Genomic DNA, 17,526 nt, shown 5'->3' with positions numbered 1-17,526 from the left:
AGGCTCCCGCCCCCACGCCAGCGAAACTCTCGCCGGCGTGGGGGCGCGTGGTGGCCATGCAGAAACGGCCTAAGATAAGGAGAAGGTAGCCAATGCTTGTATTTCCTGCTTGCCAGCTCTAATTTACTATGAGATAAGGCACAGGGCTTCTAATTTAAATCTGTTCCATCACAGGGTTTTTTAAAATTTTCAATTAGTAATTGATAGCTTAGATTGGGAATTGTAGTCCATAACATCTGGAGTGCCAAAGGTTTGCCACCATGGGTAGAAGCAGTATCATATAAGGCTTCTCCAAAACAAAATTGGAGGGCTCTTCATAATGCTAAAGCATTGCAGCATGTCCTGACGTTTATGCAGATATTATTGTCTACCATTCTAAACATTTCTTTGTTATCACTGAGGTGTAGTGTTTAAGAGTGGTGGACTCTAATCTGGAGAGGCTAGTTTGATTCCCTTCTCCTCTACATGAATCCCACTGGGTGATCTTGGGCTAGTCATGGTTCTCTCAGAATTCTCTCAGCTCTACCTACCTTACAAGGTGCCAGTTGTGTGTGTATGCTAGAGGGGGTGGTGATTGTAAGCCACTTTGAGACTCCTTACAGTAGAGAAAAGCATGGTACAAAACCAAAACTCTTCTCTTCTTCCTACAAGATCAACCTGAAAGCATACTTGATCACTTTATTAAATTGGTATCATTTTTTCCTTCCAAAAATAATTTGTTCAACAGGTGAGTTCCTCCATTTTCCTGCCATATATAAAAAAACTGATACAACTAATACTGTGTTTGGCATTATTTATCTATCATCTGTTAGGTAGCCAAATAATGTATGCCTGCTATGAATTCTAACACAGTTATGAGATCCAGCTGAATCAACTGATACTATGTAAGAACCATTGTTGATAAAGTTCTCCCACAATGTCCTTTATGTGATCCATCAAGCAATGATTGGCCAACTCTGACTTTATTTCTTAGAAGTTCATTTTCAAGAGATTGTACCTTAGGGATGACAAACTTTCCAACTTCAACATCTTGCCGTGTGAAATATGGAAATGCAAAAGCTACAATATCAGCACAACGTTGAATTTCATGGATTACAGCATTGGTATAAGGCATTTTGGGCTGATCCTCCATCATGGGTATTTTATCCTTCCCAAGTACTTCTTCAATTTCTTCATGGACTTTTTCTGGAAATATTAATTAATTCATTATGAATGTATTGGATACATATCCTTTCCACACTGCTCAGGATGGTGGTTTATTCCATCCTTTTTTTTCCTCATGTCAAAACCCCTCTTCCTCAAAGTTCTGTCCTTTCTCATAAAGACCTGTAAAATCAACAATGACAGGCAATGTTTCCTTTATTTGAGGAGACACCAAGTGAAAATGGATCTTCTGCATCTCAAATCCAGTATCAGCAAGCCTTATTTGTTGTTATCCTTAGCTTGAAATTGAACACCAGAATTCCAAGGATCAGGCTGCTTCTCTGAGGTCATCATCAAGTCTGCCAAAATCTGACAGGGCAAAGGACTCATTTAATTGTGAACCTCTACTTCTGCCATGTTATTCTTTCCTCAGGCATGGCCCACCTATCACCAGTTCAATTTCTTTTTGATTTGTCTGGTATAAAAATTGTGTGCGGAGATTTTCACAGCCTTTCTGCAACAGTGTCTTTAAGGATAGGGAAGGGTCAATTGTTCTAGATCAGTGGTTCTCAACCTTCCTAATGCCGCGACCCTTTAATACAGTTCCTCATGTTGTGATGACCCCCAACCCTAACATTTATCCATTTTACAGATGGAGAAGACTGATGCAGAGAGTCTTAGGCGACCCCTGTGAAAGGGTCGTTCGACCCCCAAAGGGGTCCCGACCCCCAGGTTGAGAACCACTTTTCTAGATGGGTCATCAGCTAGTTTGTAAGCAGCTTCCATCTAGAGGAATGACTAGACGCAATAAGAGAACACTTTCATCTCAGATTGCAATGGGCCTTTTATTTTTACACACCTAAGCAGACAGATGTGCCATGATTCAGATTATCTAGCTACCACCCCTCAAGTTCATCTGAATCGTAATTGTTCTACCCACCTCCTTTCCCTCTTCCTTTGTGCAATAAGACTACTTAGAAAGGTTTAAAATGCACACCTGCAAATGATTGAAAACGTAACTGCCAGAAGTTGGGAGAGGTGTTCAGTGTGGTATGAAACATGATATAAATATTATGCACTAAAGAGTGTGGATATGGCCCCTATTTATTATTATTTATTTATTTTTATGAAAACTGCCATGGGGATCCTTCTAGAATAGCTGTGGAAATAAATCTAAAAATTCAAACTTGTATATGCAGAGGAATGGGGAAGTTTTTCAAAACACAAACCCTTCAAGAAATGTCTCCATTTCTACTGATTTTATTATTTATTTATTTATTTGCATACTTATTTCCTGCCCAGCACCTAAGGCCCTGAGTGAGGTACAATCATAAAAACCACAAAACAATCTTAAAAGCCATCATAAAACATTCTTCTACTCTAACCCTCCTAAAATGCATAAACAATCATCGCCCATAATGCCCCTCCCACACTTTAAAAAATTGGGCAGGGCTGAATCCATAGAGTGCCGATACAGTGATAGCAGTTTCCAAGTACAATAAAAGGGAGTATGGAGGGGGATGAGGGTGGCACCTCCCTGGAGGGATCGGGGCATAGGGGGAGAAAATGGCACCCAAGTGTCCCCCCCCATGGCCCTCCTGCCCCACCCTCCATGGCCACAGCCCCACCCTGCCCCCCACTTACCTTTTTCTGCCAGTAGAAAACATCTGAAAACGGGCCAGGCTGGTGGGGCAGGGGCAGGGCCAGGTCTGGCAGGGCAGGGCGAGAGGGGAAGGGGTCAGGGTCAGGGGCACCCCCTCCCCCTTATAGCTACGCTTCTGGGAGGGATCACCCATATTCCTTGGTATAGAAGTTGGTCTTGACCAAGTACCCAAACTCTTGCAGTGCTGGCACCTAGCAAGCCTCTGGAGGGAGAGTGTTTTAAAGCCCCAGGGCCATTGCAGAAAAGGTCCTCCGGGCAGCCCCTCTTCCAAAATCTCAGAAGGCGATGGAGCTGCCAAGAAGCGCCCCCTCTCCACTGACCTCAGCACCAGGGCAGGTTTCTATGGGAGGAGGCATTCCTTCAGATACATAAAGTCCAGGCTGTATAGGGCTTTGTACGTTACTAATAGCACCTTGAATTGGGCCTGGTAGCGAATAGGGAGCCAGTGCTGTTCCCTCAGAACAGATGTTATGTGATGTCCACCAGCAGCCAGGCTGCTGCGTTCTACACCAGCTTCAGCTTTTGGACCATCTTCAAGAGCAGCCTCACATAGAGTGTGTTACAACAGTCTAACTGGGAGGCTACCATGATTGATGCTCATCACTTACTTTGAACTTCTGGATGAAGGACCATTTTCAGCAACCCCCAAAGTAAGGTGGAAGAAGTAGTTTCAGTGCCAGCTGCAACCAAATCGTAAATAATTTTAACGAGGTTCTCCTCATTAAAACTGCTTTTTGCATTCCCTTGGACCTGAAGGAAGTTAACAGTTGGTCATTCTCATGGCAAGCTGGCAAGTTGGTCATTCAATATTACATTTGAGCACTAACTTGTGAAATTAGCAGTAATAATAATAATAACAATAACCTTTAATGGCATAATTAAAACAACAGCAGCAATATACCAGCAACAATGGCAACCTCAGTGTAATGATACAATCTCCAGTACAGTTATAACCATTTGCTGATGACAGAGCACAAAAAGTTAGCCAGCGCTTCCAATACACTTGCAGAACCACAATCCAGCATCGTTACCACAATTGATAGATCAGTGTTATCAATGGGGGTTTTTAGCCACGGGTTTAGATATTTGTTCCTGGCTAAACTGTGTAACGGGCAGTGTAATATCACGTGTTGGATTGATTCTTCGTAAGCTGAACTGCAGGGACAAAATCTTTCATTAAAAGGCACTTTCTGTATTCTACCCTGAGTGGTAGCTGAAAAATTAGCAGTAACTGTTATTACTGGCATGCAAGATATACCTTAAAAAAGGATAAAGGATGAATGAATTGGTGTTCACTGTCCCTAGGTAGAATGTGGAAATAGACATGACAAAAAGCCCATGACTGCCATCCAAAGGGACACTATTTTAAATTTCTCTTTCCTACCTTTTCCATCTCCTCTAGAAATGCGTCAATGAAATCTCTTCGAAAGGTTGGATCTCTTGTTTTCTTATGCTTATTTACAATCTCTCTTACCATGGCAGTAATTTCATTATACAATTTCCTAATTTTAAGGTGAGGTCCAGGAATATAGGAAAGCCAGGATACTGAGAGGAAAAGCTGTTATACAAATAATGGAAGAAGAAAAACTTGTGGTAAGGTCATTTTCCCTGAAGTATCATCATGATGTAATTCAAACTGAAGTGAATGTTGTAACCATAGGTCATAAGATAACATAATGTAACATAGCATAAACATCAGATATGCATGAGCATACCATAAGTAGACCAAGCATACAATTGAGGCCCCCCCTTCCCCCTCCCCTTCCTTCCTGTTGCCCTTTTTCCCCTCTCCCCCCTTTCCTACCCTCTCTTTTTCCTTCCCCTTCCTCCATTCCCTTTTGTTCTCCTCCTTTTTAGCTCCCTTGTTACGTTGGCAATCACTGGTAGGATAAAGTGCCTACAATGCTATCAAATGTCTAAATTTTAAATTTATAATGATATTTTAATCTTAAACTGAAATTTATATTTAAATTGTGGGTTTTAATCTATTTATATTGTATTGCTTTGTATATTAGAAGTTGGAAACTGCCCTGAACTGATTAGGAAGGGTGGAATATAAGTAAATAAACAACATTAAGAACTCATCAAAATACAAGTATAAACCATAAACCTCACCCAGTCACTATTTAAAATATGCCTACACAACACAACTTAAAGCTTAAGTCAACTTTAAATTTTAAAACTTCTTAAGTACAGAATATGACCCTCTTCCTAATTTTAATACACAAAAACAGAACATGTAGGTATTCAAAAAGTACCATAAGGGAGTACATCTGCCAGTAAGAATATCAGAAACTGAACAACTGATAATGAACTGACTCAACAGTTTGTTTCTTATAATTCTATAAAGTGAGCAATATAAAACATAATGCTTAATATTTTCAACTTGATTATGATCACAGGGGGCCTTTGCTGCACAGGAATGCTATGAAACCCTCCAAAAAGACAAAAGCCATGGCCTGGATGCATTAGTAAGATAATGACAGAATTTAATTAAATGGTCTTCTGAAATACTGTCGAGCTTTTAAAAATATTTTAATAGCTTTAAATGAACTTTTACTATAATGGATGGCAATTCAACTTCCAACCTCAAATATGGAATCAGTGTGTCTTCAGGAAAGCTCAAGATCTTCCTTTAAAAAGCATTTTCTCAGCCCAAATTTCATGCCCAAATAAAACCTGTGGAATAACTTTGCCCTGGGATATTTTGAGCACAGGTGCAATTTAACTGACCTCCTTTTGAGTAAAACATTTTTAAAATACCTCTACTGAGATACTGAGATTCCATTAAGGTGTGCCTTTCAAGATAGAGATTCTTGAAATACAATGCCCAGATATTTTAAAAGGAGTATTGTTGTATTAACTAGGCATTAACAAACAATCTATGGTTAAATCTACTATTACCAATTTTAGTTTTGTCATAATTAATTCTTAGTTGCTCTCTTTCACAATAAACAGCAAAGTTTGATAGCATCCTTAAAGACCAATCCAGCAAAAGACATAATTGCTATAACATCAGTGTACAGAAACACTGAGATTTTTCTGTGACTCCAAGGTTTGAATGATGTCATTAATATAAACATTAAATAAATAGGGACCAATAAGCAAGGGTTCAAGGAATGGGGTCAAAAAGAGACACTTGTCGGCTCACCCTTACCCTAGCTGTAAAGTTGAAATGTAATTCAATCAACAGTCTAAGAAGCCTTTGACTGATATCACACTTTCTTCACAATCTTGATTTATCAATTGCTGATATAAGATTGACAAATACAACACACATTTTCCATAGTTATTGGTGTACTTGAATTAAAGCCCTCAGTGTAGTGTAGTATAATGATCAATTGTGCTGTGTCTCATATATAAACCTGCTAGTTCGGGATTAAAAAAAAATATCAGATTAGGGTTGCCAGATCCCTGCTGGCAACCAGCGGGAGCATTTGAGGGATGGATACAGGGGACAATGATCTGAATCCCCACATGATGATGTCACTTCTGGCACAACACAGAAGTTCTGACATTACAGCAGGGGAACACTGTAACATAGGCTCCCTCATGTGGTTCTCATAGAGCAGTGGTGGCGAACCTTTGGCACTCCAGATGTTAAGGACTACAATTCCCATCAGCCCCTGCCAGCAGGCCAATTGGCCATGCCGGCAGGGGCTGATGGGAATTGTAGTTCATAACATCTGGAGTGCCAAAGGTTCGCCACCACGGTCATAGAGTTTTTGGGAAGAATGTCAGAGTGTGACCTCCCCAGTGCAATGTCAGAGCTTCTGCGTTGGAGCAGAAGTGATCTCATCACACAGAGGTGCAAATCACTCCACCCTTTCCTCCTGCCTGCTTCTGCCCACAGATCAAGTGAGCACTGGCAGACAGAGGCAAGAATCAGGGGGTGATTGCTTGCCATTAGCAAGCACTTAGGAACCCTTGGATGATTCTGTTATTTTTACATTTGAACAAAGATTGTTATTGAGATCTCCATTTTTTTATCAAACCAACCCTCCCTTTTATGACACTGGTGGGCCTGGCCGGTCACAAGCAGACGTGGGTTCAAGAAGTACTATAGATGAAAATATTTTATATCTCTCTGAACTTAGTAGGTTCATAAGATTTCTCTGTTCCATTAATACTGTGATATAAGAACTAGTTTCATTCACACACTGGTGAAGAAAACACCTTACTCCCTCCTTCCCATTTCTGTGATTTGGTCATCTGAGGACTGAAGCTATTAAATTTGTTCTAAAATACTATATCTCCATTTAGGAAAACATCAATAGAAATTAATCTCACACTTGGTCACTAAAATGGATCACTTCAAACTAGTGATGTCATCAGAAATTAAATTATAAAGAAGTAACCCCTTCATATTTCGTGACTGAAAGTGATACTAACTTTTTACAGTTTCTGTTAATTTGTTTATGTAAAGATTCTGTGTGGAAGTACGCACACTGCCTTTCACACCCCACAGAAGTCCTACTAATTTAAATAGGTTGAGATTAAACTAATGATTCTTTTAAATAGGGAGAACTTTTTTGGGAGTGGAAGCAAGCATCCATCTCAATTTATGTCTCACTGGAGCCAAAACAGCCCACCAGTTATGCATTATGTTGACCTGCCATATACTTGACATACCCTGTTTTTCAGGTATATAATAAGATGACTTGGGAAGGCAAACCACCCTGTAAACTGAGTCTGCCTAGTTAATGTTATGATGTGACATCACCCCATGGGTCATTAACTATCCAGTGCTTGCACAGGAGACTAAGGCCCCTTCCGCACATGCAAAATAATGCATTTTCAAACCACTTTCACAACTGTTTGCAAGTGAATTTTGCCATTCCGCACAGCATCAAAGAGCACTGAAAGCAGTTTGAAAGTGCATTATTCTGCATGTGCGGAATGAGCCTAACTATCTTTAAGAAGGCAGAAGATTCTTTGATGATCCTTTGGTATATGCTATGAGTGGTTGGCTGAGTTCATTATGGCACATGCATGCATTGTGGTGCAATGCATGTTTGTGCATGCATTACCTGGTCTGTTGTAAGGAACTGATGGTCTAGATCAGGGGTCTGCAACCCTCGGCTCTCCAGATGTTCATGGACTACAAATCCCATCAGCCTCTGCCAGCATGGCCAATTGGCATGGCCAATTCATGTTCTGCTACGCATTGATGAAGGCCACTAATCCTGTTTATACCTTAAAACCCCCAAAGGCCACTAGCCTAACATAAAAGACCCATGATACCTGCACAACAAAAAGTTATGTCAACGTTAGGGGAATAGGGGATATTAGTGGACTAGGTTACACTCCCTTCATTCAACAGTTTCAAGTTTGGCTCAGTGTCAGATCATATTGTATTTAGGCAGCTCCTCTGCTTCTTTATTGTCCAGTCAGACTTAAGAAGGTACCTGGGGCAGGTTTCTGGTTAACGTCTTCATAATATCCTCTGTCAAGTGCATTAGCTTCAGGAAGGTCTCATCATTGTATTCAAAGCGGTCACCAAATGTTAAGGTGCAGATAATATTGCCAACTGCGTTGTTCACAAGATTTTGAGGGTTAAAGGGAGAGCCTGGATGAGACACAGCAACAACACAATGACACTAGAAAAATGTCATCCTATATATCCTGCATGATGGAATTCTATATGGCCTGTGTAAATGATACAGCTTTGTTGGGTGAAGCCAATGGAATAGGCCTGTCCTAGAGAAAAGGCATTACCATCTGACAGCTGTATTATGGAAAGCAGCTCCTCTCCAGCTGTGGATGTGTCTGAAGGACATCACAGACAGTGGACATTAGATTCCAATCCCAAAACACCGCTGTTTTGGCACTGAAAACGAGACGTTGAACTGCACAGAACAGTAGTTATCAAGATTTTATTTCCAGAGGACACTTTTTACATTGACTTCTCCTTAACAAAACCCTATGCATAGCTGGGCATTCTGGGAGGCATACTGTTGGGTATCATCATTGTCCAGTATCAATTGAGAACACATCCTAAAACATGCACATCATCCTCTTGAGCCTCAGTTGCAGGGGTGGTCAGTAATCGTAAGCAAATTGTCTTTCATGGAAGCTTTCACATGGGAGAAACTGTGGTTTATGGCCTTTAATCCTTCCTCAACAACCTATCCCCTCTCAGCCGTTTTCCTCCCAGCTGATGAGGGCTAGATGGAAAACCTCTCTTTCTGCCAAACTAGCCTCAAGCATAGGATCAGGAATCAGATCTTGGCCATGAAGTCTAATTTTGTCCTATACTGCACATAATATTTAGTTGTTCCTAGTTTTGACCTTGCAAAGGCTCAGCTGGATGAAAGTCTGGGAAATTCATAAATTCAGTTCAACCGACCTAAACAAATTTACACCCCACTAAGTCCACTGATGTATAGCCACAGCTGTCCCCCATTCAGACTGGCGCTGTGGAAATGGAAGAAGCAGAGGGGTTGTTAATTCAGGAGATCGTTCATCCTTGCCCCCACCCCCACCCCTTGAAAGGCTAGCAGGGAGGAAATTCAATAATCTTCTCAGTACCATGAACCATTTCCAATACAAAACTGGGAGTGACATCATTCCATTGGGGTGAAGCTGTAGGAATCCTACAGAATCACACCAACATGATAACCTCACTTCTGGTTTTGCACTAGAAGTGTCATATTGCATTGGCACTAAGTTGAGGAGATCGTTCCCCTCCCCCCTCCAGTTTCTCCCACCAGGTTGTCAGCCATAACTGGCAACTGTAAAAGGAGGGATTCAGTCTGCACACAAAATATGAGCAATCCTAAGCAGATTTACTCAAAAGTGAATCCTGTTTTATTCCAAGAAACTTCTCTTGGCATTACAGTCCCCCTCCTCACACACAAATGTACTCAACAACTTTCCTGTGGCAAGTATGTTTTGTTACCATAAGAAGTTGGAAGCAGCGGGGTCAGGGGTGGGGGGGTCTCTTTTCTTCACTGCAGACTGGCCTGCAATTGCTGCTGCCGCCAGCAAAGACAAAGGCAGCAGCAGGCAGTTTGCCAGGGCAGTAAAGGTGGAGCCAGGAAAAGCCTGGATTTTCTAGAACACCTGCAGTTAATGGCAGAGGGGGCTGGCTTCCTTGCATACTGCTTGATTTCCTTTATTAATTCCCTGTCAGGGAATCTTGTCACTCATCAGAAACCTTGGGAATGATGATTAAAGCAAGAAGAAACAGTAGCAGCTGATGAAGAAAACAATTGCTACCAGTCTATGCCAAGCTACCGTACAATTTAGTGTATTTCATTTGGATTCCTTTTCTCAACTTTGTTCCCTTCATGTTCGAAAGAAATTTCTGGAGAGATTTCTCCAGTGTGGTGTAGTGGTTAAGAGTGGTGGACTCTAGTCTCCACATGAAGCCTGCTGGGTAACCTTGGGCTAGTCAGTTCTCTCACAACTCTCTCAACCCCACCTACCTCACAAGGTGCCTGATAAGGGGAGAGGAAGGGAAGGAATTTGTAAGCCATTCTGAGACTCCTTATGGTTGAGAAAACCAGAGTATAAATTCAAATTCTTTTTTTGTCTTATCACTTCATATTTTCTTCTCCCCACACTTTTGCATCTCTCCCCAATCCTTACTCATTTGCTTTTCATGTTGCTATTTTTTTCTAATGTACTTTTCATTGCAATAAAGCACAGTTCAATAAAATGTAGGTCATCATTTCCTTCTCTTCTTTCCCTCATTAAGAAAAAGTAACCTTCTATATTTTTTAGTTGTGGAGTTGCAAGAAGAAAAGTGTAGCTTGTATGCAACCACAGCAACAAAAGGTTAGAGAGACTAGGAATTCAGACAAGCTAGTAAATCATGGCAATAAATTGTTATGATGTTATAAAACTCTAGCTGTCTAACAATTGCAAATATTTTTAAAAGGTTCAACAAAGCCCCTTATGTTGGTGGGAATTGCAGCTCTATGGTCTTCTTGGTCTTCTTGCCATAAACATTGGGCTGGCATCCCTAACACTCAAGGACGTAGGTAAGGGGGGGGGTTTCTTCGGTTCAGACCCCCCCTTTCATGTCTGAAGCTCCGCCCACCCGTTTGTGGGTTTTAAAAACATTTTTAGTGTTTTTCAATTTTTGGCCTGCAGGGGGAGCATTGTTTAGGCTAGCAGCACCTAACTTTCAGGGATTGTTTGGGGGGCCTCTCCTGATGATTCTACCCAGGTTTGGCGAGGTTTGGTTCAGGGGGTCCAAAGTTATGGACTCCCAAAGGGGGTGCCCCATCCTCCATTGTTTCCAATGGGAGCTAATAGAAGATGGTGGCTACACGTTTGAGGGTCCATAACTTTGGACACCCTGAACCAAACTTCACCAAACCTGGGTAGTATCATTAGGAGAGTCTCCTAAAGATACCCTAAAATTTTGGTACTGTAGCTTCACAATTGCACCCCTGACAGCAGGCACCCCCCAAATTTCCCCAGATTCTCCTTTTAAATCCACCCCCTTTGGCATGGATTTAAAGATCTGAGGTCCTCAGTTTAGAAGAAGAGTTTGGATTTATATCCTCCCTTTCTCTCCTGTAGGAGACTCAAAGGGGCTTACAATCTCCTTGACCTTCCCCCCCTCACAACAAACACCCTGTGAGGTGGGTGGGGCTGAGAGAACTCCGAAAAGCTGCGACTAGCCCAAGGTCACCCTGCTGGCATGTGTGGGAGTGCACAGGCTAATCTGAATTCCCCAGATAAGCCTCCACAGCTCAAGCAGCAGAGCAGGGAATCAAACCCGGTTCCTCCAGATTAGAATGCACCTGCTCTTAACCACTACGCCACATTGAAAGTGATGCTGTTTCAAATAGCATCACTTTCAATGTTGTTTAACTGGGGACCCCAGATTCTCCCTTTAAGGTGGATTTAAAAGGAGAATTTGGCTCTCTAGTTTAAACACCATTGAAAGTGATGCTGTTTGGGGTGGATTCCAGCATCACGGCGGCTGCCCGGGGGTGGGGGGTGGGACGGGACGGGACGCAACACTCAGATTTTGCACTGGGCTCCATTTTCCCTCTATGCCTCTGCCCAGAGGGGAGGACAGAAGGAACTGCCAGCTGCTAGCTTGGAGCCCAGCTGATGGGGGGCAGGGGAGGGCAGGGCGGGGGAGTCTGCCGTCCCCCGCCTTGGAGAGCTGCTTTTATAAACGCTAGGCCTGGGGGCGGGGCTTGGGGAGGCGTGGCCATGCCCTAGGGCGGGTGGGTGTGTGGCCCCCCCGAACCCCCCCATAAAAATATATACCTACATCCCTGCTAACACTAGACCTTTGGGGATGATGGAATACACTTCATTACACAAGCCTCTAAATGCCCCTTTCAGATACAAGATATGCCAAGCTGCAACATGTTGACAGTTTGTATTCAGACTAGTCTAGGTCTCTAAATTTATTAAAGAAAGCAATTTGGCTTCTCAAAAGATCACAACACCTTAACAAATTATCTCCATGTTTTCATGTAGTCACCTCTCTGGTATTAGGATTGTTCTGTTATTCATCCCATCTTCTCTCAGATCTGCCCTTTAAAAATATTCACTCCATATATTTGATCCCAAGATCAACATTTTCCCTTTCTGAGCACAAGGATTAGCCTCCCTCATGCCCCAAGAATGAGATCACCTGCTCGTGATTTGAATTCTGAGCACAGAAATCCAGCTTCTTCAGATACCCTTTCTTCAAGTGTTTTCTTCCCCATCCCAAAGTTTTTCAGAGTGGAGACACAGAATTTCCTCTGCTCCTTCCAGCCACTGCTGTACGTCGCCATGAGTATTCCTGAAAAAATTGGGGGGAAAATCCTGACAGTTTGCCATTCTCTTCACTTTTCCCAGGAAATATTCAAGATTTAAACTTATGATTTTTTGCTGTTTTTTTTAAATCTCAGTCAGTGATGTTTTGCAAGGAAGTACTGGGTAAAATCTCTCAAGCTCAGGAACTACTTGGTTTTGACCAACAGGGCCAGAGTCAGTGGCCCTTTCCCCACTTACCTTAAGCCCTGCGCTACTCTCCTCAAGTAGCTGGGGTCCCCAGGCACTCCCCACTACAGGGGCGGCAACAACGCAGCCGCCCCGACGCTGCCGCTCTCATGCCCCCTCAGCGCGCGGCATCCCTGGCGCTGGAGAAAACGGCGCCTTTTGATGACCCCGTGCAGAGCGTGGGGTCGTGGGGATGCCCAGGCGCGCGCCAGAGATGCTGCGTGCTGAGAATAGCGCACAGCAAAGGGCAGCAAAGGTAAGTGGGGAAATGCCCAGTGATGGAGATTAGCTTCCAGGAAGTATCTATTTGGTGGGGAGCCGGTAGTTATCAACTTGTATAATGCCCTGACTTGTATAACCGAGGATAGCCTGATCTCATGAGATCATAGAAGTTAACCAGGGTAAACTCTGGCTAATATTTGGATGGGAAACCTCCAAGGGTGATGGATGTAGAGGTAGGCAAAGGCACACTACCACTGAGTGTCTCTTGCCTTGAAAACTCTATGGAGTCACCAAATGTCAGCTGTACCTTGACAACAAAAAAGGGGGAAAAAAGAAAAAAAGGTAGTAGGACAATTGTATGAGGTAAACTAATTGGTAAAAGCTAAGTCTCACTGGGCCCTAGTCTCAGCTGACAGAGCATTTCCCCAGGCTGGGACCAGACCCAAAAAATGCAGTCTGGTTCCTATATTGTCCATTTGGTTGGAACTGAACCATTTTAGAAGTGAAATGAATGAGAAGAATCAAAAACCTTAGTGGATTTGAGGAAAAGTTTGGACAGCTAAGTTTCTGCAAGCAAGAACATGTATTCAATTGAACTCAGGTAGACAATCTGTCGCAAGTTTCTGTTCACTATTATACCTACATGTTAGCTATATAAAACTTTGAGTTACAGAAATTCCACATAAAATTAATTTGTCTTGCAAGTTCCATTCCTGATTGAATGGTAAAGAATTCACACAGGCAGAGGTTACATAAACTCTTCACTATAATTCCCTGTTCACCAAATAGCTTTCAAGGGACAGTTGTCCTGCTGAGCAGTATATCTGACTTTGCAGGTCACAACTCCCTCCCCCTTCCCCACCCGCTCGCCAAATACATGTTTACTAGATCATCAGCCTGCACAGTGCACACACCTGTATTTGACACGTATGACAAGGAATGAATGAATGAAGTTCCTTTCCTGGTTACCCAAATGCATTTCACTTGTCACAAACAACCAAATCAGTCAAACATAACAGTTTTATGAATTTATTTAAAACATTTCTCTTTTGCCTGAAGGCATGATATTCTCGCCCACCTGTATGCCTGTCTGGGCCTCTGTTTCCTCCTTTCCCACCTTGCTTTTTTCTCCATGGTTAAATCCATGGGAGAGGGACTATCAGGAAATTGAAGAAATACACAGCTATACTTTTCTGTCTTTTCTGGGTGGTTTGGAAGTAGGAGAAGACTGTGGGGCAGCATCTAGGCAACCTTCTTTCTAGCTCTCACTCCCACAGTTACTGTCATAGGCAAAAATAAATTACATGTATCTGTTATCCTGCCCTTATGTCATGGAAATCAGGATGGTATTTTAAGTTCTCCCCCCTTTCTGTGTTATCCTTATAACAATCCTGTGAGGTAGAATATGCTCAGAAAAGAGAATGGGGTTTTGAGCTTGGATGCTTATTTAAATAAAAGATGCATCTTAGATCTCTACAATAATCAATAATCAATATCCAGGAGGAATAGGCAGCCCTGTGGTTGCAGTACTGCAGTCAAAGCCCTGCTTGCTTGAGTTTGATCCTGACAGAAATCAGTTTCAGGTAGCTGGCTCAAGTTTGACTGAGCCTTCCATCCTTCCAACTTTGGTAAAATTAATACCCACCTTCCTGGGGGTAAAGTGTGGGTGACTGGGGAGAAAACAAATTCTGCCTAGTAAACATTGGGATATGACATCACCCCATGGGTCAGTAATGATCTGGTGCTTTCTCTTTAGTACCTGGTGCTTCAACTTTAGTATCATCAGATATTTCATAAGGAGTATATAATTCTTGTTATCTACAATAAATGGAGTTGGAAGAGAAGAAGTGGGTCTCAATACTGTTAAATTTACATGTCTTAAATCTATTTTTTCTCTCCTGGTAGAACCATAGCAATGTACAAAAACACTGCCAGAGCATGCCATCACTGCATGAAAAGCACTCACCTTCACAATTTTTTCTAAAGCCTATTAGGTTGAACAGTGGACTATGTGGCCGGTTAGCGAAGTCTTCTGCTTTCTGTCCCAGTGCCTCTTTTATCATCTTGAATCCACTCAGTACAACAAAATTGTGCCATCCAATTTGAAATGAAAAGGCAGTTCCATACTTATCTGCCAACTATCATAAAAAAGAAGAACGTGCATTGCTGTCCGCAGGACAATATGGTAAGAAACAGAAACCCTTGCCACACTATCATATAACCCCTAAACAAACATATTTTTTCACACAGCCAAGAATTTTCTACATGAAACTGCAAATTTGGCTTTGTTCAGAAGACTGGCAACACAAATTTAGCTGTAATTTCCCCCATCATTGTTGCACTTTTCAAAGGTCTTCTCAGAGACCAACTGTCAATCACTATCATTCAATAAGACAAGTCATACAACATGGGTCTGGCCAAGTACTTACCTGTTTAATAGAAATATGTGGATTTCTGAGATCGATTAACAGCAAATTCCCAAAGAAAGGAAGACGCATAGGTCCTGGTGGAGATCGACTGTTTCTTCGTCTTCGGTACTTTACATAATCGAGCAGCACGGCCAGCATCAGGAGAAAGATGAACACTGCTGGGATGTTGTTCCTCCAGGATGCAGCCTGGGCCCTCATCCAAGAGATGGACATTGGAGTCATTGGAGTCACCATCTTTCCTTCGTTTGGTCTCTTCCAGACTAATATTGGCTTCTGGAAGTCTGAGTTGTTGCAGCTTCTTGTGTTACGGAGATCAAAGTCTTCTGCTTCCTCTTCTCAAAATTAGACCTCTGTAGGTCTGTGATCCACTATGAATATCTCTACATCAGCAGCAGTGCTTTTCCTACTGTAATTAAAAAGATTATGCAAGGGATTAGGTTAATAAACTTTTGGTCCAACTACACCATTAGAGAAATCCGTGATCAGGATGATCTCCTGTGTTTTACTCTGAAGGCAAAAGCGTCCATGGAGAGCCCAGATTTGGACTGGAGCTGGCAGAAAACACTTTCTTCCCCCTTCCTTCATAATTTTCCTGTACAGATCTCACAATGCACAGCTACATATTTGCCCCTTTGTGGAAAATACAGATGTACCATATAGGTGCTTATTATAATTTTTCTTGTGGGAACTACATTGGGTATGTTTGTGGTAGATAGAGATATTTATCAGTAAACTGGAATTTGAAAAACAACAAAATCACAGTGCCTGCTCCTAATTTCAGAAGAAATGGCTAGATATCCTGATCAGAGATCTCTGACACTCTACGTAGCTCGTCTTTCAGAATCATTCCATAAAGGATGATGTAATGTATAACATCTTTAATGTATAATATATTTAATTTACATGTGCTAAAATACCCATATGTACTGCAAAACTCCTCTTTTCTACTACCTTCCACAAAATTCTTTTACCGTGCATAAGCAGTTTCTGAAAATGTTTGACTCACTCTTTAATTTCAGAACATTTCCACAATGCACACATAGAATTATTTAAAACTTGTTGTCTGTGATTTGTCAATTTTGAAATGTACAAACTTCCACAGTCTAAACCGGGGTTTCCAAGCGTGCAACCTGGTGGTTAGATGCAGCCCAGCAGCCCCCTTGAAAGGCTTCTCTTGCCTATGAGCTGACTGAAGCAACCCCCACCCCTGCTCCTGCTCTGACCTGGCCTGGCCTGGTGAGCCCACTGTGGGCTGGCAAAGCAGGTACCCACCCCACACCCTACTCCTGATCCGGCCTGACCTGGCAAGTCCTCTGCAGGCTGACCAGTCCAGTCACCCATCTCACCCACTCCTGATCTTGCCTGCTGAATTCATTATGGGCTTGCCAGGCCAGATCAGATGGGTCAGGCAGCCCAAACCATGCCCCATCTGACCTGGCCAGCCCCTTTCCCTGGGCTGGCAGTCTTGCTCCAGGCTTGCCAACTGAGGCACCCATCCTCCCCCATACCCAGTGCCAACCACTTCCCCCAGTGCCATTCTGGACTGGTGTGGTCACTGTGGGCTTGCCAGCCAAGGTAGCCAACCCCCTGGCAACAGCCCCCACCCCACCCCACAGACTGGCAAGCACACAGAGCCTGCTGGGGGATTGCAGCTGAGATAGGCACACACACATACATTGCCCCCTCTCCCGTCACATTTATGTTCTATCCAGCCCTTGTAACAAATGAGGTTGACACTCCTGACCTAAAAATCCTGCATACTTTCCACCATGGGACAAATAATACCTTGAAAGAAGAGATTCAGAATACATTACTGGAGTGGGAGGAAGTTTTTTTTAAATTTCTCCTATACCACTGCTCTTGTTTTGTACATATTACCTGCCAAGACAAAAGCTGTTGAAAGAAAGACCAACACCTATCCCATGAGTAAAGAGCTGTGAGCATCCCCGGGACCAGAAACCAATTAGGCAGTGTGACCTCATGAATTCTCCATCTGTAATCATGTGTAGTAAATGAGCTGTGAGATCTGATTCACTTATGAATATTAGACATAATGCCCATCAAAGAGACTTACGTCTCTACCCACACATACACCTTGACTTTGTT

At 42.6% G+C, this 17,526-nt stretch overlaps 1 protein-coding gene across 1 annotated transcript in view; it reads right to left on the bottom strand.

The window, feature by feature from the left end:
- The window catches only part of LOC125435351 (cytochrome P450 2D15-like), a 16,195-nt gene extending 541 nt beyond the window's left edge, over positions 1-15,654 (bottom strand). The window contains exons 1-7 of the mRNA XM_048501540.1: positions 15,421-15,654; positions 14,958-15,129; positions 12,417-12,569; positions 8,215-8,375; positions 4,191-4,364; positions 3,415-3,556; positions 998-1,185 (exon numbers count right to left, since the gene is read on the bottom strand). Of these exons, the coding sequence (XP_048357497.1) occupies positions 998-1,185; positions 3,415-3,556; positions 4,191-4,364; positions 8,215-8,375; positions 12,417-12,569; positions 14,958-15,129; positions 15,421-15,654 (1,224 nt within the window). The remainder of the gene's footprint in view (positions 1-997; positions 1,186-3,414; positions 3,557-4,190; positions 4,365-8,214; positions 8,376-12,416; positions 12,570-14,957; positions 15,130-15,420) is intronic.
- Between the last annotated feature and the right edge of the window lie 1,872 nt (positions 15,655-17,526).

This window comes from Sphaerodactylus townsendi, linkage group LG06 (assembly GCF_021028975.2).
Source record: "Sphaerodactylus townsendi isolate TG3544 linkage group LG06, MPM_Stown_v2.3, whole genome shotgun sequence".
In the NCBI taxonomy this organism is placed as follows: Eukaryota; Metazoa; Chordata; class Lepidosauria; order Squamata; family Sphaerodactylidae; genus Sphaerodactylus; species Sphaerodactylus townsendi.
Note: the sequence above shows the minus strand (reverse complement) of the source record. Positions and strands in the feature narration are given on the sequence as shown.